This window comes from Sinocyclocheilus grahami, unplaced genomic scaffold, assembly GCF_001515645.1.
Source record: "Sinocyclocheilus grahami isolate Dianchi unplaced genomic scaffold, SAMN03320097.WGS_v1.1 scaffold288.1, whole genome shotgun sequence".
Classification (NCBI taxonomy): Eukaryota; Metazoa; Chordata; class Actinopteri; order Cypriniformes; family Cyprinidae; genus Sinocyclocheilus; species Sinocyclocheilus grahami.
In genome coordinates, this window is record NW_015505467.1 from 2,039,298 (window position 1) to 2,062,132 (window position 22,835).

The 22,835-nt window shown below is 40.1% G+C and overlaps 2 protein-coding genes across 2 annotated transcripts; both read right to left on the minus strand.

The window, feature by feature from the left end:
- Positions 1-17,455: 17,455 nt before the first annotated feature.
- LOC107600657 (solute carrier family 2, facilitated glucose transporter member 2-like) lies at positions 17,456-18,561 on the minus strand. Its single transcript, XM_016292603.1, has 4 exons — positions 18,478-18,561; positions 18,047-18,148; positions 17,744-17,947; positions 17,456-17,635 (listed from the first exon to the last, which is right to left on the minus strand). Exons 1-4 carry the CDS (start codon positions 18,559-18,561, stop codon positions 17,456-17,458), a joined length of 570 nt encoding a protein of 189 aa, XP_016148089.1.
- A 454-nt stretch (positions 18,562-19,015) lies between these two features.
- On the minus strand, positions 19,016-22,463 carry LOC107600659 (solute carrier family 2, facilitated glucose transporter member 1-like). Its single transcript, XM_016292604.1, has 6 exons — positions 22,398-22,463; positions 21,616-21,776; positions 20,380-20,620; positions 20,099-20,261; positions 19,886-19,977; positions 19,016-19,021 (listed from the first exon to the last, which is right to left on the minus strand). Exons 1-6 carry the CDS (start codon positions 22,461-22,463, stop codon positions 19,016-19,018), a joined length of 729 nt encoding a protein of 242 aa, XP_016148090.1.
- Between the last annotated feature and the right edge of the window lie 372 nt (positions 22,464-22,835).

The window sequence follows — 22,835 nt, forward strand, 5'->3', positions numbered from 1 at the left end:
ATATTGATTCAAGCATTTAACATTTATGAATGAATTAAATGTCAGTAGCCTAATGAACAATACTGTACAAATTATAGCGATCACGAGGTAGTTCATATTCTATCCCAAACGCGTACAGTAAAGTGGACATACAGTATAGCCTACAACACCCCATCAGTTATATTCAGGTCAATGGTGCCACCTGTTGGTGCAGTTTTGTAACTTGGAGAACAACTTTTTTTATGTCGAGATCACGAGAAATTAAGTCGTTATAACGAGAAAACAACTCTCATTATGTCGATATAACGAGAAAATAAGTCGTTATAACGAGAAAACAACTCTCATTATGTCGATATAATGAGAAAACAAGAAGGAAAAAAATAAATAATGCATGGCCGCTTAGAACTTCCGTACATTTCTGTCCTATGGTGTGACGTAATGTCCTATGGTGTGACATATAAAAGAACCCCAGATTTGTTATCTCAAAACATCTTAAAAAAAAAAAACAGTTGAGTATTGCAATAGGGGAGATACAATCATCACTCATCTTAAATTGGTATAATTTTCAGCAGTTTTGAACAAATGACAGCAAAGTTTGTCTTGTTGTCAAAGTTTGTCTTGAAATTGTCCAACAAGTCATGTGGAAAAAAATATGTAAAAGGGGTCCTAATTTTTTCCATTTTAGTTAGTCTGTAATGTTGCTGTTTGAGCATAAAAAATATCTGCAAAATTACAAAGCTCAAAGTCCACTTCAAAAGGAGATATTTTATTTAACATAAATCACTTTTCAAAAACTACAACGAACGACTCGTTTGGACTACAATGCATATTTTCCGGGATTCGTGATATCACAAATATCGACTAATGGGATGAGACCTGGTTGAGATGCACTAGAGAAGGCAACGAGTGTTATCACTATGTCGGAGACACGCTAGCTTTCCCAAGGCAGACGAACTTAGAGTGGTTACAATCATCTGGGTTTAAATCACACTAAAATAAATTTTATATTGACGCAATATTTACACTGAAGCTTGCAGACGGCTATGGTAAGGGGCGTGATTTTTCCCGACCAGGCACCGAGTGCTACCAATCACAACACAGACTGGCCCAGTTAACCAATCACAGCACATTTCGTATTTCAGAAGGCGGGCCTTCATTTGATACAGGAACTATTCGAGCCGTTCATGCCAGACTGGAGTAGAGGTGGAAGAGAGGTGTTGTAATAATGTAAAATATGTTTTTCGAACAACCTAGAGAGCCATTTATATATTAAGATATTTTTTTCTTAATTTTTGCTATGTCACAACATAGGACAAATTTATGGTACAGTTCAGTAAAAATGTATAAAAAAAAACAATGAAAGAATTGACGAAGTTAGTGACCCTTTTATATTTTCTCAAAGATCAGACTTCACACTACATAATATATGCATTTCTTCTTAAAAAAAAATTGTCTTTTACAAAATAAGCATTTTTTTTACTGACTGTTTGTCAACTACCCATATATATCATAACAATATTAACAATATTGTTAGTACAATATTCGTTTATTTTATTTACAATATTATAGTATTAAGTACAATTAACTCCAAAAACAATGAAAGAATTGACGAAGTTAGTGACCCTTTTATATTTTCTCAAAGATCAGACTTCACACTACATAATATATGCATTTCTTCTTCTTCAAAAAATTGTCTTTTACAAAATAAGCATTTTTTTTACTGACTGTTTGTCAACTACCCATATATATCATAACAATATTAACAATATTGTTAGTACAATATTCGTTTATTTTATTTACAATATTATAGTATTAAGTACAATTAACTCCAAAACAATGATGTAATAAAACTGATATATAACCTAAAGTATGTTGCAGAATAATCAATTTAAAGAATATTAGTATAATGATGTTTGTGTTCTGGCTAGATTTTAAATGTCATAATGCGGAAGGAAATATAAATAGAATATAATAGACTATAAATGTCAAATTGTAACGAATTATCCACTGAAGGCGAGTTAAAGTGAGAACTCAAGCGCAGTTTATTTACAAGTGATCCAAATGATAATCGGAGACTTGACATGAACAGACTTGACTTGGCATGGACAGGACTCACCAACAGCAGAGTTACAACATCAATACACGACGAGAGACAATGGCAACATGATGGCTCCGTATAGCAAACAAGAGGGTCACATGACAAGAACAAACCAATGGGAAACAAGACACATGACTAGGACAACCAATCAGAACATGACACATACACAAGGCAGAGATACATGAGGGCAAGGGAAGCATGACACAAACAGAGACCATGATTAAACTAAATAATAAAATACCAATAATAAAAGAACATGAACATGAAACAAAAACAAAACCCAAACCCCACATTACACAAATACAGAAAGAAAGTAATGAGCACTTTAATGGTGAGGCATAGGAAGTGACATCACTCTTTCTTTATAATATTAATTAATGACAGATTAATCGTCTCTTGTCTTTTGCCAAGAAACATACAATATTTACTGTAAATTCAGTTTAAATGTCAACATCTTATACACAGTGGCAAGTCATCACAGCGATACAAAAATAAATAAATCATCATGAATAGCTGAATAAGAGAGTTTTGAGAGTTTAAATGTGCGGCTAAATGTGGAGTTGAGTGGATTAGCCTAGTGGAGAAAGATCTTACTCCCTCACACTACAGGAGGTAATACATAAAGGATAAGCATCTTGTGCCCTTGAGAATTACTCTTAACTTTGACTGCTTGACTGCCCACCACTTTAGATGAAAAATATATTTTTATGCAACAAAATTCATTAAGGAAGTTTGGGGTTTTGTACAGCAGCACAGTAAGTCTGTGCAACTGTGTTCACTCACTGCACAGAAATACACACCACTGTCATCAGGCTGCAGCTTCTTCACTGTGAAAGACCTTCTTTCAGCTACAGTCTTATCATCTTATCATCAGAATATTCACCAAAGTCTGGCTTGACGTCTGGCATCGGGAAGTCTCATTGTTTCTCTCTGTCAGAGTGTCAGAGTACCAGTACATGTACAAATATAATCCACTTTTAGTATGACTGCACTCCATTTCTGCAGATTCACCCTGTGAAACTCATAATGTTGGTGTCTGTGTAACATCACTGGATTCTGCAGGATAATAATATTAGTTACATATTTTTCCAGTTAAGCCCAATACAATAATATAGAGTAGAAACTGATATGTTACCTGAAATATGTTGCAGAATTATCAGTTTGATGATTATTAGTATAATCATGTTAGTTCTCTGGCTAGACTAGACGTGCCATAAATGCAGAAGCAAACCATGAACGCTTTAATGATGGAGCACAGGATGTGACATCACTATGACAGCACTCGGTACCTTTATAGTGTTACACTGCCACACATTCAAGTGTATTAGGCATAGCATTATAGTGCAGCATTCTACCTATAAGGGTTACAGGGTTGCAGTCGGCATCATTAGTCTTGTGCAGTTTAATGATACTGCAACTGTGAACTGTTCCAATTAGATACGGCAGACTCTTTCTTGTACATCTTTAGAAAAGCATCAAACACCTACAGAAACCTCCACTCTATGTCTACTACTTCTCAGAAGAACATACAGAGCCCTTAGTGTAATGGGAAGTTGACATCATGTTACTCATGCCATGTGTACCAACCAACAAACAAATAAATGTTGATGCAAAAATTAAAAATATATGATAATAATTATAGCTGATGGTAGTCACCAGTTACAGAGCCACATGACACTGGTGTTACAGCTGTTAAATCACTAATGGATTTTATTCGAATTTAAAGAGAATTGTGGCACCAAAAACTAGACCTACAGCACCTGTACCATGTACAAATAAAGGGTCCACGAGGTGACTCTCATTTGACTCTGTTTGATGAAAGATCACAATTATACAGTCACAGTCTGTGAGCCATTTCTCCTGTAATATACTGTAAATGTTAGCCTTTATCACCATCTGCTGGATTCGTATCCTATTGTAGCTCAACCATTACTGTGTTGTTCAGTGTTGCAACTGCTTTTTCTATGGCTTTTTTGAAACGGTTTTCATCGATGAAGCAAAAACAGACAATGTAACCACTAATATTGTGTATTACATTTAAGTCACTAAATATTCATTCTGATTAGTAAACTGTTTATGCATTCATGCTACCTCCATTGAGTCCTGCAGATAAGGAATTAGCAAGATTGTGTGATATTGATCACAGCAGTGCTAAAATATGGCCATAATGCACTCTTGTGAATGTGATATTGTTTTTGTAATATTAATAAAGTGATTATGAGTGTAATTTAACATGATAGAGTTATTATAATAGTCTTTTGTTCCTGAATGATTCAGTGCTTTTGAACAAATCAGTTAAGTAAATGATTCAGTGACTCATTCATAAAGACAGCTGTTGCCATGACACTTGGAGAAAGAGTCACTACCAGATTATTTTGGAAAATAATATTTGGAATTGCAACAATTATATAGTGGAGTTGTAAACAAACATTTTAACATACTTTCAACAAAATTTCTTCATCATTATTAACACCTGTCATAGCACCTGTTCTGTGTTTAGGGAGTTTTTGTACAGCAGCACAGTCAGTCTGTGTCACTGTGTTTACTCACTGCACGGAAATACACACCACTGTCATCAGGCTGCAGCTTCTTCACTGTGAAAGATCCACTCTCAGCTACAGTCTTTTCAGCTGAGTATTTATCTCCAGAAAATTCACCAAAGTCTGGCTTATCGTTTATCATTATAAAAGCAATGAGTCTCATGGTTTCTCCCTGCCACTGTCAAAACCAATACATGTACCAATAGTCTGCACCCTTAGTATGACTGCAGTCCATTACTGCGGATTCACCCTGTTCAACCCATAATCTTGATGTCTGTGTAACATCACTGGATTCTGCAAAATAAAAATAAAATTAGTTAGATTTGTTTTTCAGTTACAGTAAGTCCAAAACAATAATATACAGTATGAACTTAAATAAATCTTACCTGAAATATGCTGCAGAATTGTCAGTTTGATGATTATTAGTATAATCATGTTAGTCCTTTGGCTAGATTAGACATGGCATAAGTACAGAAACTGTCAAGGCTTTAACGGGGAAGCACAGGATGTGACATCACTATGACATTCAACTGTGTTAGGCATTCCATTTCATTTACCATTATTCTTCAATCAACTCGAGTTGATTTAGCAGGTTAATTGCTATGACAATGTTAATGTATTTAGTCTTGGCAGGCTAGATCTGCTACATAGCAAGTAATGACTTGTAACTACCAATAGATACACAGACACGCTGCTGTGAGCATGTCACACACTGGTTCTCAACTCTGGCTCTCAAGGTCCACTTTCTTGCAGAGTTTATCTTCAACCTTGACCAAATCACCTGCCTGTAACTTTCTGGTAATCGTTGTAGTAAACTTTGTAGCTAAACTCTACAATGTAGACTCCAAGGAAAAGAGTTGAGAACCCCTGATGTAAGATATGCTGCTGCACGCATAGGCACACATAAAGAATGTACACCCCATAGCAGATCTAACTTGACCCTAAAGAATTAGTTAATTATAAACTTCCTTTTCTGTCAAAGATATTAGAAAAGGTAATATCCTCACAGCCATGTTCCTTCTTAGAGAAGAATGGTATCTGTGAGGATTTCCCGTCAGGATTAAACTGTATCATTGTACTGAGCCTGCTCTCATCACAGTTACAAATGACCTGCTCTTATCATCCGATCGTGGTTGTATCTCTCTATTAGTGCTACTGGATCTTAGCGCTGTGTTCGACACAATTGACCACAACATTCTTTTGAATAGACTAGAAAGTTATGTTGGTATTAGTGGAAGTGCATTGGCATGGTTTAAATCTTACTTATATGACTGTCATCAATTCATGGCAGTGAATGATGAGGTATCATACCAATCACAAGTGCAGTATGGAGTACCTCAAGGCTCAGTACTAGGACTGTTGCTTTTCACTCTTTACATGTGACCCCTTGGGAGTTATCAGGCCCGGATTGGCTAATCGGGAGCACCGGGAGGATTCCCGGTGGGCCGGTCTGTTTTTTAGGCCCGCGAGGGCCGCAGTGTTGTCATGCCACTGAGGTTGAAATATGGATGCTGTCCACTGATCTATAATAGATATTATATACAGAACAGTGATGCTGTCCCTAGACTGCCTGAGGAAGGCTTTAAGACCAAGCAGAATCCTCTCCCGGCTCCCGCTTCACAGCGAGCGGGTCTCGCACTGACGGCAGATCCCTTCACCGTCCGCGTTTTGATTCAGTTTGGGCGAATGCAAACAACTTATTGATCATGAGCCCAACATTCAATCTACCTGAGGGAAGATGAAGCAAATGTCATGCCATTTGTAATTTCACAGTATTTTCACCTCCTAACTTACTACACTTGTGAAGTCACAATTCTATATTGGTACAATTTACTCGGGCCGATGACATTTTTTGTATGACATTAAAATTATTTTTAGAATAATTGCACATAAATTTAAGCAAAACAATTGTGATTATTTCTGAGAACTATTTGACTGCAGGCAGACATACATTATGGTACAGTACAAATATTTGGAGCGTTCCTTATTCTGTCCCTTATTTTCTTAAAGAACAAACACTTATTTTCTACAAGAATACAAGAATAAACACTATTTTCTTAAAGAATAAAAGAAAAAGAATCACAATTGTCTCTTATTTTCCATTTCTGAAGCTAATTGGCAACCCTAATGATGACGTAATTATCTTTTGACTCCCCTGACAGCGGCACCTTGCTCAAAAAAAAAAAAAGGCAAAAAGGCAACAACAAAAAAAATATGCGAGCAAAAAAGAATAGTTGAAAAATGGATAATAGAAAGCGCAAAGGCAGCACTTAAAAAGGCCAGTAAAAAAATAAATAAATAAATAAGTGGGCCGGTCTAAGGCATGAAACTCCAGGGCTGAAAATGAGTCCCACTCCGGCCCTGGGATATATCATCAGAAAACATGGTGTTAGCTTTCACTGTTATGTATTATGCTGATATATAGAGATACACAGCTCTCTCTCTATTTTTTTTTGTGGCCTGACGAAGCATACTAATTTGCACAACTAACTGAATGCACAGTTGATATAAAAAACTGGATGACTAGTCATTTTTTACTGCTAACTTCTGAAAAAACAGAGGTGTTAATTATCGGACAAAAAACATCCGCATGTAATAACCTAGAACACTGTCTAACACTTGATGGCTGCTCTGTCAATTCTTCGACATTGGTTAGGAACCTAGGTGTGCTATTTCATAGCAATCTTTACTTCGAATGCCACGTTTCTACCATTTGTAAAACCAAATTTTTCCATCTCAATTATGACCTATGCTCTCAATGTCTAATGCAGAAAGGTTAATTCATGTGTTCGTGACCTCAAGGCTAGATTATTTTAACACGTTATTAGGTGGTTGCTCTGTGCGCTTAGTAAACAAACTGCAGCTGGTCCAAAATGCAGCAGCTACTGTAGAGTTATTACTAGAGCCAGGAAGTATGACCATATAAGCCTAGTTCTGTCAACACTGCACTGACTCCCTAATAAACACTGTATACATTTGAAAATCTTGCTAATTACTTATAAAGCCCTGAATGGTTTCGCTCCTCAGTACTGGAGCGACCTCTTATCACATTGTAGTTCTCTGTGTTCTCAAAACTCTGGCCATTTGATAATACCTAGAATATCAAAATCAACTGACCATTTAAACTCTGGTCATTTGATACGTCCACTGTGTTCTCAAAACTCTGGTCATTTGATAATAGAAAATCAAAATCAACTGCGGGCGGCAGATCCTTTTCCTATTGAACGCCCAAACTCTGGAAAAATCTACCTAGTGTTGTTCAGGAGGCAGACACACTCTTTCAGTTTAAATTTAGATTAGAGACCCATCTCTTTAACCTGGCTTACACAGAACACACTAACACTTATCTATTAATCAAATCCATTAAATGTTTGTTAGGGTGCATTAATTAGGCCAACCAGAACAGGGAACACTTCCCATAACACCTGATGTACTTGTTAGATCGTAAGAAGAATGCCATCCAGCTAATATTAATCTGTTTCATTCTTGTTCCAAGGTCACAGTAGCCACCCAGATACAGTCTGTATCCAGTCCAGATGGTCACTGCAGTCACCCGGATCCAGTCCGTATCCAGTCCAGATGGTGGATCAGCACCTAAAGACGACCAGGACAGCCCTGAATGTCAGCGGAGACCATGACAAGTAGATGAGCTCCAGAGACAGATCCCCAGCAAAGACCTTGTCACCTAGACGTCCATCGGCACAAGACCACAGGAACCAGATGAATCTTCTGCGCAATCTGACTTTGTTGCAGTCTGGAATTAAACTGCTGGTTTCGTCTGGCCAGAGGACAACGATGGAGTTGGGGTTCCTTCGGCACTATTTTCCTGTTTAATACTGACACAATCTTTATTGTAAAAAGCGATATATAACGATGACTTGACTTGACTATTTGCAGTAGGTGTGCTTGTTGCTCTGAAGTACACTGCGTTGTCACTCGTTGAAAGGTTTTTAAGGATTAGGGACCAATACTTGTATGAAACTCTTTTTAGTTAATTTTGTGTTTAAATTTGGTCTTTTTGCGTTTAGCACACTCAGTGAGATATCTAAACATTTGCTTGTACTACGTACCAGTGTTGTGCAAATGCTCCATTCACAAAGCATCAGCTTTAAATTTGAGCAGATTGGCTGCTGTAGACAAGAATGTAGAAATATGGGAGACTGCTGCCCAATATTCTACAATAGTTTGCTGTTCAATGTTGCAATATTTTACAATAGATCATGAGCTCCCCCTATCTTTTGCTTTTAAAATTACAAGTGTTTTTAGTAGTAGGGAAAATTATTTGCATGGAAAAACTAAATAGCACACTACCATACTGTATGCCATTTCTGCATAATGCAGTATGTTCTGTATGTATACCTTGATAGAGCTTTGATGATGTATTTTCCCAAAATGTGCAGTAATCTAGGACAAACATACAGTATATCCAATTTATCACAGATATGAGCTGGCTGGGATTTTTTAATTGCCTTAAATTTCCAGGTTTTTGTTTTGTTTTCCTATTGTTTTCATACTTGCCGAAGGAAATAACTGAACAGTAGTTTGACCAATAGCATGCAGGCATTGTACATAATTAGCCAATCATGGCATTTGCAATGCAAATACACAAACATAATGTACGAGGACTGTATAGAGCACTTCAAGAGTAAACCTGGACATTTTAGGCAATTTAGAAATCCTGGCCAGGGAATATCCAGGAAAAGAGGATGTATGGTCACCCTATGTACCCTAAGAAACAGCACACAAAGTGTATCCCACAATGTGGAATAACAATGTGATTGACAACTCAACTGGTAATACAGGCATAACTCTTTCTTGACTCAATTATATAATTGCTATATGTGACATTTTATACAGTACTATGTCAGGTGATTGTCTGCGTATTTTAATTAGATAATTAGATATAACAAGCACATGACTAAGTGACAGAATCTCTTCACGAAAGCTGATAGTTTCAAATGGTTCTCATTACTGGACTATGAAGGACTGTTAAGAAATGCTGCTATATTTTACAGGTCTACTTAATTGAGCTGTAAAACTCTGTGGCTTCTTTCGAGTGCATTTCATTTTTCCACTGTGAAGAGTGTGTTTGTCTTAATATTTGTTTTTAATGGGTTCTGCTAACGAGAAACTCTGTCTGTTCTTGTAATCTTGTAATTACCTTGTTATAGACAACATGAAACAAGAAATAAATTCCAAGCATTTCCTTGGAGTTCACAAAATGTCCACAATGTCATGTCCTTAATAATCTCTTTTAAAAAGGCTGTTATGAAATTCACCTGACCTTCCCATTTTTTAGGGACTCTGGATGTTTCCAATTTTGTTAAGAAAGGAAGAAAGAAAGAAAGAAAGAAAAGAAAAGGAAAACAATGATAGGCAAATTAGAGCAAGGTGTAGCACTTCTTGTTAAAGTGAAACAAAATGCAGTAATGCTACATCTTTTATTTCATGTTTACAATCATATTCACATGTTCTATCAACATTTAAATGAGAAATGAATTAAAGAAAAATCAGGCATATTCCAAATGTCTCAGGGAATGCTTATACAGTGAACATAGGTTACATGGTTCCCTTTCGATACTACACTTGTACTGTGTCTGCCAGACGCTATAGGTAAAAAGTAGGGATGCACCGATACCACTTTTTCCAGTACTCACCCGCTACGATACTTTTATTTTTGTTACTTGCCGATACCGACTACCGATACCGATATTTTTATTGCATTTGTAATTTTTTTAAATATTGGGTACAGAAACCAAAAGGGTATGTATAATGTTAGTTGCTTAACTTCATTTATCAAATAGATACAGTCAAACCAAAATGTATTCCGACACCTTCAACATTTCTCACATTATCACAGTTTATTTGCTATAGTTTAGAAAATGGTAATAAAATATGACAAGAACCTCAGAGTTACACTGTGTCAGAACAAATTCATCTTGATAATGTTAGATAATTTTGATAGAAAGGTATGTAATAGATTACAATCAACCAAAATAATTCAGACAGCTGTTAGTATGACAGTATTTACACAACTATGAATACTTTGTCGGGCAACCCTTAGCCTCAATGACAGCCTGTAGTCTCCTGGCCATGCTGTCACCCAGCTTCATGCAAACCTGAACTTCATTTTTTTCCCCAGACTCGGTCTGAATAATTTTTGGACCCAAATTTGTATCAGTTTTACTGGTAGTCCACTGTATGAAAGATTTTTGGGTATGATTTGTCACAGTTTACTTTATTTTGCTATCCTCACTTACATAAATGAACTATAGTGTCCTGCACCCACTAGTAAAAAAATATCAAAAATTATATCTGGTCTCTGAATCATTTTTGGTTTCACTGTATATCCTTCGGTTATTTTCACACTTAATTATGCCCATTAAAATGTATTTTACAAGTTTTTGTTACTTTCACTGTTCATTTTTTGCTCTATGGTACATCATCTTTAATTTAATAGCATTAGAGTTGCTCCATTGCAGCGGCTCGGTACTGTAATCACGCGCTTTGCTGTAATAATACAGGGAACCACTCGTTATAAATCTCCTAACTGTGATATTTTAAGAAATAGAAATATACATGTTTTTTTCATCTGAAACGTGCTGCGATTTATATTCTAAAGCCACCCATATAATGCAGAAACACTCAAGCAAGCAAAACACACGCAACTCGTGCACGTATTTGTACTGATTCAGAATAGTACAGCCTAGCGCACTTCACACAGGCTGCTAGATTCCCTTTCGCCAGAAAGTCGTGTATGCCTAAGGTTGAAAATAAATTATGTTTATAGTGAATGCCCCTGTGAATGGTTTTATTGTTACGATTTCGTTTTAATCCAAATGATGCTTATGCTAAGTGAGTGAACATCAAAGATCACACAACAGAATTGCGCTCTCTCTCTCTCTCTCTCTCTCTCTCTCTCTCTCTCTCTCTCTCCACCGTTAAGTCACGTGTCGCAAACACGATCGAACTACAAACTTTCCAGTGATGTCTGTGAGAAAGATATATTATCTGCATCTGCGCTGCCACGCGCTCAATCCACTCAGCGTGCTTTGTTTATCAGCTCGCGCACACCAGCTATAAAGGCGTTAATACTGAATGTTTAACATTATATTCATTGCATACATATACTTCGTAGTAGACATCCTTAACTCCTTTCTGCTGTCTGTTGTTCTGTTGTTGGTGTTTCTTTGTTTGAATATGGCGCTTATCACATGCTGTGTGGTATCTGCATTTGGTATCGGGACATTTTAACGAGTACGAGTACAGGAGACCAGTATCGGGCCCGATACCGATACCAGTATCGGTTTCGGTGCATCCCTAGTAAAAAGTCATTTTTTCTCCTGAACTGAAGCCTTTTTTAATCATGCAGTGAAACTGCACGGCCATTGGTTTGTGCAGTATGTTAAAAAACAAACCAATGGCTCGGCAGCGGTGCTGCACAAACCTATGGCAGCGAAGCCCACCAAAGCCTGCCAGAATGGGCGGCGTCATCTGGCTATATAAGTGGCCGCTTCGCCATAGGATTCAGATTTCTTCTCCTTCAGTGACGACGATGTTCTTCACATCTCCGCTGACTGAAGAGCCTGCTCGCCGTTGACACGCCTTGCAGTGGAACGACTCTGCCCGGCTGATACAGCGCCTTTGGCGCCTTCAGCACGAGCATCAACAGTCCGGTTCCCCTGCCACCATCCGGCGAGTTATAAGAGTAAATTTCTAAAGAGCAAATTTCTCTGCATTGTTTCAAATGCCGCGTCGTTACTGCGGTACGTACAGGGCCCCCTTGCACACCGATGACGGCCATCGTGAGTGTGTTTCCTGCTTGGGGAAATCCCATGCGGAATCTACGCTCACCGAGACAAATTGCTCCCACTGCGAGAGCATGAGTCTTGACCTCTCTGCGCTCGTGGATAGCTTTCTTTACTGAAAGCGACCACGCCCCTCGCGCCCTCCCGCTTTATTCCTCCCAGGAACCAGGCAGAGGTTCTCAGCGCCTGGATGCGAGTGAGCTTACGTCGGCTCAGGTCCCGCGTACCTCGCTCTCTCCACATAGAGAGGCTTCCCCCGTCCTCTTCACCGAGACAGACCAGCGTCCTTCTGCCAGCGTGAGTGATCTGGTCTCGTTTGGTGGAAGTGACGAAGAGCTGTTGGATGACAGCCTCTCTCCTTTCTTTCCGGAGGTCCACGACGAGAAAGAAGGTGAGGGTCCGTCCTCACCTCGGTGGACGGCACTGAAGGCAGGGGGTATGAGAAGTTGCCTCCGCTCGACAGGGCAGTGGCCGCGCATCTCTGCCCGCCCACTGTGATTGGCTGGAAGGCTAAGGCTGCCCATCCATCCAAGCCATGCAGGGCAATGTCAGCCCTCACTGGTCGTGCCTACTCATTGGCTGGGAAAGCGGCCTTGACGCTCCATTCAATGGCCGTGCTCTAGGTCTTCCAGGCTAAGCTCATTGCCAGCACAGACGAGTCAGGCCCGGACCCCGCGACGCTCAGAGAGCTCAGAAGCGAGACAGACCTGGCTTTGCGCACAACAAAGACCACGGCTCAGCCGATTGGATGCTCCATGGCCAGTCTGGTTGTACTGGAGCGCCACCTATGACTGACCCTGACCGAGATTTAGGACGCTGACAAGGTTCCGTTCCTCGACACTCCGGTCTCCCCGAACGGTCAATTCGGATCGGCTGTCGAGGGCTTCGCTGAGCTCTTTACTGAAGCACAGAAGTTGTCCCAGGCCATGCGACACTTCCTATCCAAGCACTCCAGCTCTGCAGCTGCCTCGAGTCGCCCCAAGTCTGGGCCGACTCAGCAGCCCACGAAGCCTGCACCAGCAGCGGCCACTGCCTCCCAGCCAGCCAAACCTGAGCCTAGAAGACGTTCCTGCTCAGCCAAGCACTACCCGTTTCCAAAACGTCAGGGCCTAAGCTAGTGTTGGACCCGGAGCCGCTGCGTCAACCTGAGCAGAAGAGCAGGAAGAGGAGGCGGCCAAGTCTCGCTGCAGCTGGACCACCCCCCAAGCTGCCTCTCATAAGCCGCCAGTCACCCCGTTCAGTTCCGGGTGCAGCCGGCAATGTTTTTGCTGTAAACTCTGGGCCCTTTCACGAGCCCAAACAGTGATACGCTGTTATAGTGGGAAAAATAAAACACAAACAATTTCAAAGAGAGAGCACATTTCCTCCTCCATTTCTCATGAGTACCAGGTTACCTTGCAGCGACCGGGCACTTGAACCAACCCAATCCCTGTCCTCCCGGGCCGAGGCATGGCACGCCATTCCCGCGGTATCAGAATGGGTTATGGAGATAATAAAGTGAGGTTACTTACGCCAATTCGCTCGAAGACCCCCGCGCTTCAGCGTAGTGGTCCCCACTTCGGTTCAGAGTGTGAACGCACACGTCTTGCGCGCTGAAGTGAGGAATTTGCTGGAAAAAGGAGCCACGGTTTCCACAGAGCGAGTCAGGCTTCTACAGCCGTTAATTCATCGTCCCAAAGAAGGACGGCGGCCTATGGCCCATCCTCGATCTCAGACGACTGTATTACGCCCTCATGAGATGGCCATTCAGAATGATTACACTGAAACAGATCCTCTCGCAAATCTGCCCAGGGGACTGGTTCTTTTCTCTGGATCTGAAAGACGCCTACTTTCATATCCAGATAGCCCCCCATCAAAGGCCATTCTTGAGATTCGCCTTCGAGGGAGTGGCTTATCAGTACACGGTCCTTCCCTTCAGGCTGTCCCTGGCTCCACGCACTTTTACGAAGTGCATGGATGCGGCTCTTTCCCCCCTGAGACAGGTGGGAATCCACATTCTCAACTACCTTGATGTCCTGGCCACTATCTCACAAAGACCTTCTCCTCCACCATTTGGAATGTCTGGGGCTCAGGGTAAATTTTGCCAAGAGCGCACTGGTTCCCAGCCAACGAGTCTCGTTCCTGGGAACAGTGTTCGACTCGGCTCAGATGGAAGCGAAGGTCACAGCAGAGCACTCCCCCTCCAACACTGGCTGAAACCGCGAGTTCCATCCTACGAGTGGCGTCATGGACGCCTAATTATCAGGGTAGATCAGGCCTGTATAACGTCCCTGCCCCCCTGGATGAACATTCAATGGATGGAACAGGGAGTTCCCCTGGGAGTGGTCTACAGCAGGAAGGTGGTCTCGATGGATGCTTCCAACACAGGTTGGGGAGCTCTGTGCGAAGGGAAACTGACGTTCGACCTCTGGTCAATAGCGGAAAGCAGTCTGCACATCAACTGCCTCGAAATGATGGCAGTATGGCGGGCCTGTCAAACCTTCCTACCAGACCTCAAGGTAAGGTAAATCGCCAGGGGGGGCTACCCTCGAAGTGGCTCCTTGTATTAGTAGAGCACCTCTTGGAATGGGCAAAGCTAAACCTATGTTCTCTGAGAGCAGCACACGTGCCAGGCCTATTGAACCGAGGAGCGGATATGTTGTCACGAAGCAAGGTCCCCTCAGAGGAGTGGATGCTTCATCCACAGACAGTTCAACAAATCTGGGAAGTCTTCGGCAGGGCGGAAGTAGACCTCTTCGCCTCAGAAGACAATTCTCACTGCCCAATCTATGTTTCAAAGGACAAGGATGCATTGGCCCATGATTGGCCTAACCTCCCTCTCTACACTTTTCCCCCGGTTGCCCTGATTCCACAGGGGATCAGGCAGATCAGGGAACAGAAACGCAAAGTGCTCCTAGTGGATCCAACTAGCATTGGTTGGCAGAGCTGTCACAGCTGCTAATAGCAGCCCCATGGCTTATTCCCCTGAGGCGAGATCTCTTCTCCCAGGCGAACAGGACGATATGGCACCCCAGGCCAGAGCTGTGGGCCTTGCCCCTGTGGCCACTCGACGGGAGCCTGTAAGCCTCCCAGAGTGTGTACTGAACACCATTTCTCAGGCTTGAAATCTGACAACAAGACGTCTCTACGCCCTTAAATGGTCAGTGTTCTCTGCCTGGTGCTCAAACCGTGGGGAAGATCCGCTCACTTGCGACATATCTGTGATACTGTTCTTCCTGCAGGAGATGTTGGACAAGGGTCACTCCCCGTCCACGCTCAAGGTCTGTGTGGCGGCTATAGCGGCTTCTCACGCCTTGACAAACAACCTTGTTGTTCGTTTGCTGAGAGGAGCCAGAAAGCTAAATCCACCTCGGCCTCTCACTGTCCCTACATGGGACCTGCCCACTGTTCTGAGGGCCTTGAAGGGCCCTCCCTTTGAGCCGCTGCAGTCTGCTACTAGTGTTAGCATCGGTCAAACGAGTGGGTGACTTGCAGGCACTTTCTATAAGCCCTAATTGCCTCGACTCCAGGGTCGTCCTGAAACCAAGGCATGGGTATGTACCTAAAGTGCTCTTGACTCTGTTCATCTCTTAACTCTTGACAGGTTATCAACCTCTCTGCGCTTCCTCCCTCGGAGGAGGACCAGGAGTTGAATTTACTCTGCCCAGTTAGGGCTCTGGAGGTCTACATCGAGCGTTCCGCCCAATTTAGGCAGTCAGAACAATTCTTTGCTTGCGTCGGTGGCAGTGCTAAAAGACACCCGGTCACGAAGCAGAAACTTTCTAAGTGGATAATCTGCGCTATTTCGTAGCCTACTCTTCCCTGGGCCTGCAAAGCCCAGCTGGAGTACAAGCCCACTCAACTAGAGGCATCGCCTCTTCGTGGGTGTGGTCTAGCGGCGTGACCATTGCAGAAATTTGTGCGGTGACCGGCTGGGCCTCGCCGTCCACTTTTGCTAGGTTCTATAACCTGGATGTCCCTGCCTTGCAGGCTAGGGTTCTTTCTGCTTAGATGGTGCGCAGTTCGCTCTGAGTGCAGTTTGGATGTAATATGCCCAGACCTGTCAGAGAGCTTGGTTGTACGCTCTCGGCCCCCTTGGGTGCTGAGGCTGCGCAAGTCTGTTGGAACGATCACTCGGCTGGGTGAGGCCTTCATGAGGCTAGCCGGTTTAGCCTGGAGGAGGTATTGTTCTTGTTTCTTGGGCCCTGAGGTGCTTAGGACAAGAATTATCTTGGTCGTTCCTCTGCCATGGCACGCCGTGATTGTACTATTCCCATAGCGTCTAGCAGATGCAGTACAAGTGTAGTATCGAAAGGGAACGTACTCAGTTACAAATGTAACCTTGGTTCCCTGAGATACGGGAACGAGTACTGCATTGCTAGCCATGCCATGCAGCTGCATGACTCAGCCGTCGCTTCAGTCGAAGTAACCTGAATCCTATGGCAAAGCGGGCGCTTATATAGCCAGATGACTCCGCCCATTCTGGCGGGCTTTGGTGGGATTCGCTTCTATAGGTTTGTGCAGCACCGCTGCCGAGCCATTGGTTCGTTCGAATGGCCGTGCAGTTTCACTGCGTGATTGAAAAAGGCTTAATTTCAGGAGAAAAAAGGACTTTTTACCCATAGCATCTAGCAGATGCAGTACTCATTCCCGTAACTCAGGGAACCGAGGTTACGTTTGTAACCGAGTATGTTTTATTAACAAATTACTATAAAGTAATTTCACTGTTAATATACCTCTCAATGTCGTCAGTCAAATTGTTTGGTAGTATGGTTTCTTAAACTTGGCTTGCAGCTTCTACCATAGATATCTGGCAAGAGTATACAAAACACAGAGTTGTGAGATTTCACAGTGTGATAAAAACTTGCAAAGGTTATGTTTTCTCTGAGATCGTCTACAAGGTTGTCCTTTTTCAAAATAAATGTTAAAGGTTAACATTTTTATGAGCTATTCTATGCAGGGTCCTTAATATACTTAATTGGTTGTGTAAACACATCATTTGCATTTGAGTTGATCACTGTTGGTCTTGTTAACCCTAAAGCTGAGAGTGATCAGGTAAATGTGTTAAATGTGGTCTTGTTATGTAATGGAATGCCCTCGGCCCCACGAAACTCAGCTGCAATGTCATCAAAAGTTCGTCCCTTGGTCTCAGGAAGACGAAACATGGTGTAGGTGAAGGCAATCAAGGCCATACACATGAAGAGGAGGTAGACGTAGGCCCCACACATTTTCTGCAAACAAGAATTTGATGCATTAAAGTTAACTATATTATACCATATTAATGCTCAAAATAGATCTTGTGTTGATCTTCATGTGCTAAAAACAAGAGATGCACGTACCAGAAGAGGTGGAAAGAGCAGTGCTAGTAAAAACTTCCCTCCCCAGTTAAGCATGCTAGTGAAGGCCATAGCAATGGGACGGGCTGACTGGTCAAAAAGCTCAGCAGCAATGAACCAAGAGATTGGCCCAGGCCCCACTTCATAAGCTGAGATCAGGAAGAAAATCACCAACACCTGCATATTGCGGATGTCTGGAACTATGGCCTGAAAAGAGAAAAGAGAGAAGAAAGGAGAGGAGATGTAGAGAAGAGACAGGAATTTTGACCTCATTTCTGGAGTATGAAAAGGAATCTTCAGCCTCACCAGTATGGAATATGTGATGGTCATAAGTAGGTTGCAGAGCGCTAGTGACAGAAATCCAGCAATCAACAGTTTCCTGCGTCCTGCTCTCTCCACCAAAAAGAACTGTGGAGAAGAGAGAGAAAAACAAAATATCCAAGAAGGTTAATTTATTTTTAATTCAGTTACAAAAGTCTTGTAAAAAGTACACAATGTAACCTTATCCTCAATAAAAAGAGAACCAAACAGTTATTTTCATGTACATGAGAGACCTAGAAATTGGTTTTATTCTAAAGTGGATAATCTTAATCTGCCTCTTATTTATTTTACTGGCATATAGAGTAAATCACCATATAGGCCAGTTAAAATAAATAAATAAATAATTTGAACAAATTAAAATAATGCCATATAACACTGACTAGACTGAACATGAACATCATATAAGGAATACTCACTGCTACTATGGTGAATGCCACATTAACAGCCCCCACCCCAAGTGTCAGATATTTGGCTTCATCAAAATTGGACTGGGCAAACATTTTTGTAGAATAATTTATGATCTGAAAAAAAAAAAAAAGACATGGTAAAGTGTTATTCTGGGCAATTTTGCTGTGCTTGCAAACCATGTGACAATCTTTACACTATTTATCTTTGGGGATTTGTATTGGTGTGAGAAAACATGACTATTAATCAGGCAGTGTTGTATTCACATACCATTACAGAGAAAGAACATTCATCCAGTTATAACTTGAGATCTTTTTTTTTTTTTCGTGCTATTACTCAAAAGGTGTAAAAAGTCTTGGTGGCAAAATTTAATTATGACTATGTTAAATACAAGTGTTTGTTCATTTAGGCCAATGGAGAAAGGACCTCCTGACTGAGCCTGGTTTCCCTCAAGGTTTTTTTCTTTATTTGTGTCATCTGATGGATTTTGGCTTCCTTGCCACTGTCACCTTTGGTTTGCTTAGTTAGGGTTTAAATGACAATTAATATTCAGTACTGTTAACGATTTGACACCATCAAGTGAGAACAACACAAAATGAACAGAGCTGAATGATGCCACTATTGTCTTTTGTAGAGCTAAGATGAATTTGTTTAATAATTTATGAATTTCGCAATCTTGCAATGTTATTGAAATGAATCAACATTTGAGCTAAATAATAAAACAATAGACTTCTGTAGAGCTGCCTATAGCTGAATTGAAATTGTTTCAGAACTGATGCACTTTATGCTTATTTAACTGAACTGAACACTGAACAGATTTTAGCGCAATAATGACACTATTGGATGTTAATTTGTCCCATATTTGACAAAATTTTCATCATCGATTCTGTTATTTTCCTCTTTATTAGTACAAAGCTGCTTCTGTATTCTACGAAGCACTAGAAATAAAGATAACTTGACTTGAATGACTTGAATGCAGTATTAGGATTAATGCATTACAAGTAATGCGAGTTATGTAATCAGATTACTTTTTTTAATGAACTAGTAACTCATTACTTTTAAATTTACAATGAAATATCTGAGTTTTTTATTAAATAAACAAATAAGCAAGCACAGTCCAGGTGACAAAAGTAACAACATATTAATGTAATGCATTACTTTTCATAAAGAGTTACTAAGTAACGTAATTAGTTACTTTTTATGGAGTAACGTAATATTGGATTACTTTTAAAAGTAACTTCCGCAACACTTTCCCCATCTATTGAATTGTCACTACCATCATACTCATGAAAATACGGAAATATTTTTTTCAGTTGAAACACCAACCGCATTGAATCCAGATAACTGGCTGCCCAAGTTTATGATAAGTACAAGTATTATCGGCTGCCTGTAGCGTCGCTTTCTGAGGAATTCTCTCACAGTCACTCCTGTTTCACTGTGGGATGCTTCCTCTCTCATCTCCTCCATTTCTTTCATCACCATCTCTGGATTTCCCCGAAGTCTTCTCAGGGCTGTAATGGAAAGAAAGATGCTGGATCGAACTCCTTGTCACACTAGGTTTTACAAGTTTATTTCTGTTCGAAGTGAGTCATAAGTCAACATTCTATCCCAAAATAATGGTCATTAACTCACCCGCCTCTGCTTCTTTTTCTTTGCCCCTGTTGATGAAGAGGTAGCGTGGGCTTTCAGGGCAAAAAGGAAGGCTCATATACTGGAGCGTTGCAGGAATAAGGGACAGAGACAACATCAGGGACCAGTATTTCTCTGTGCCCAATACCGTTTCCAAGCCCACCACCTGAGATATACACACAACAAACCATCAGGTTGCACTGATCAGATCCAGGCCTCAGTTATTTACGATTTTCAGAACTTTGGACAAAGTTGGAAAAGGAATGGGAGCAGGTGTGTCTCACCATGCCCAGCAGAATGCCTGAGGCAAAGGAGACCTGGTTCAGAGTTGCAAAGGCACCGCGGAGGTTTGTAGGCGAGACACCTTGGATGTACAGCGGGTTCAGGCTCATCACCAGGCCGCAGAACAAGCCAAAGATCAGCCGACCCACAATAAGCACTTCAAATGATGCTGTGACTTTGCTCATGAACATCAGAGAGGCACCCACCACGGATAAGGCATTCACTATCAGAATAGCATTACGTCTGCAAGGAAATGTATTGATAGAATTATTGGCTCGACTTTATATTAAATGGCCTTAACTACTATGTACTTACATCAAAACATAAATACAAGTACACTTTTGCTGCTATTGAGGTGGGACACGGGTAAGGTTAGGAACAGGTTTGGAGTTAGGTTTAATGGTGGGTTAAGGTGTAGATGGGTCAACAGTGCAATTATAAATGTAATTACAGAAATTAATTACAGATGTAATTACATGCAGGTATTTTTTAAATATAAGTACAATGTAAAAACATGTATGTACAAAATAAGTGCATTGTATCAAATTATTAATTTAAATATAAGTACATAGTAGTTAAGGCCACCTAATATAAAATGAGACCGAATTATTTCAAAATATTTCACTCACATACTGTATAACTGGGTGGGACACTTTTAGGAAGGAGTGCTGCTTTCAAAACTATTAATACGCTCTTCATTTTTAATGTAACATGGTTATTTTAATTTAATATGGTTATTCTTTCATAATTGTTTTTATTTTAAATGAAAAGAAATGTTGCAGGGATATAACAGTGTGGTTAATAATAATAATAATAATAATAATAATAATAATAATAATAATAATAATAATAATAATAATAATAATAATAATAATAATAATAATAATAATAATAATAATAATAATAATAATAATAATAATAATAATAATAATAATAATAATAATAATAATAATAATAATAATAATAATAATAATAATAATAATAATAATAATAATAATAATAATAATAATAATAATAATAATAATAATAATAATAATAATAATAATAATAATAATAATAATAATAATAATAATAATAATAATAATAATAATAATAATAATAATAATAATAATAATAATAATAATAATAATAATAATAATAATAATAATAACCCAAAAAAAAATCTAAACAAATAAATAAATAAATTGCATTTTGTGAAAATGGACTGGGCATCTGTGATATGAAAAATATTTTCTCACCTCCCAAAGGTGTCAGCAAGACCTTTGACCCCCAGTGCTCCAAGCAGTGCTCCAAAGTCCTTAATACTAACAGAGAGGGACCACAGGAATGTGAGACTGTGGTCTGGTATTGACTGATTGTGTCTGGATCTCCATGTCATGTTGAAAAACTCCTCAATGACCTCATTGAAGAAAACCAAAAGAATATGAATCATAAACTACACCTTGCTACATGCTCACACAAGCAGTTTCATGATAATAGATATACATAGCAAACTCCCAAAGTCATACTTGTTTCAGAAAAACTGTTGTGCATAAATATTAAATATGGCCATTTGGGTTTAAAAATATTAACTGCATCTTAATTTGTGTAATGATTAAATGAGTCAATACTTTAATTTCAGACACTACATAGTACATCAACAAGCAAACAGCATACGTAATGCTAATGTGGACAGAAACTCAGAGCAGCCTGTAATTTTAATACTTTACTCTGAAAGTGCATTTCACTTGCTTGAAAGACATGACTAATATCTTGAGACCAGTCCCAATATTTTCATAATGAAAAACCGGCCGGAGGGAACTGGACTATATCCACACACAGACGATAAATCAACACAAGCGAGACATCATAGCTACCTGTGTGCAAATATGAAGCCTTCCAAATCCAGCGCTGCCTGAAGAGAAATATTCTCTGACTTGGTCAAATTTATTCAGTGTTTTATGAGGACCCTGAGAAGTTTGTATGTAAACTGAGAAACCACGCTAACCAGCGCCTGACCCCCAAAGTCAACTCTACTCACTCGGGCAGGGGCGTTGATGTTGCCTGTGTGGTATCCTATCTGGAGCGAGCCGAGCACCGCCGCCATGATGGAGGTCAGCAACGAGACGGTCAGCTGATTCTGAGTGCAAGGATGTGTTGCAGTTAATCGATTCAACAGGGCAATCACATATAAGGCATGCTCAGTGTTCAAACTATATATCCACTTATATAAACTGTATAGCTATATTGTATATACACAACAATATGCAAACATTTTGTTTACAGTGTATGATGAAGGATGAAAGAATGAAATAACGGATCTACTGAAATGCACTAACCTCCTTTAAAGCCATTGGCCTTGAATGAATCTCAACACCTGAATGAAGGGAAAACATATTTTTACATAGATTTTTTTTTCAAGAATTTATTCAATTGCTTTATAAAATTTGAATGAATTGCCTTTGAAGACTGTTGAACC

Bases quoted from the DNA above. Each gene is read 5' to 3' on its own strand.
- LOC107600659 (XM_016292604.1), bottom strand. From the start codon at position 22,463: ATGGCGGCGGTGCTCGGCTCGCTCCAGATAGGATACCACACAGGCAAC. The intron at 21,777-22,397 runs GTGAGTAGAGTT...TTCTTCAATGAG, and splicing joins ACATCAACGCCCCTGCCCGA to GTCATTGAGGAGTTTTTCAA. The intron at 20,621-21,615 runs GTGAGAAAATAT...ATTTCCTTGCAG, and splicing joins CTTGCTGACACCTTTGGGAG to ACGTAATGCTATTCTGATAG.
- LOC107600657 (XM_016292603.1), bottom strand. From the start codon at position 18,561: ATGTTTGCCCAGTCCAATTTTGATGAAGCCAAATATCTGACACTTGGG. The intron at 17,948-18,046 runs GTGAGGCTGAAG...TTCTCTTTTCAG, and splicing joins CCATCACATATTCCATACTG to GCCATAGTTCCAGACATCCG. The intron at 17,636-17,743 runs GTACGTGCATCT...TCTTGTTTGCAG, and splicing joins TGCTCTTTCCACCTCTTCTG to AAAATGTGTGGGGCCTACGT.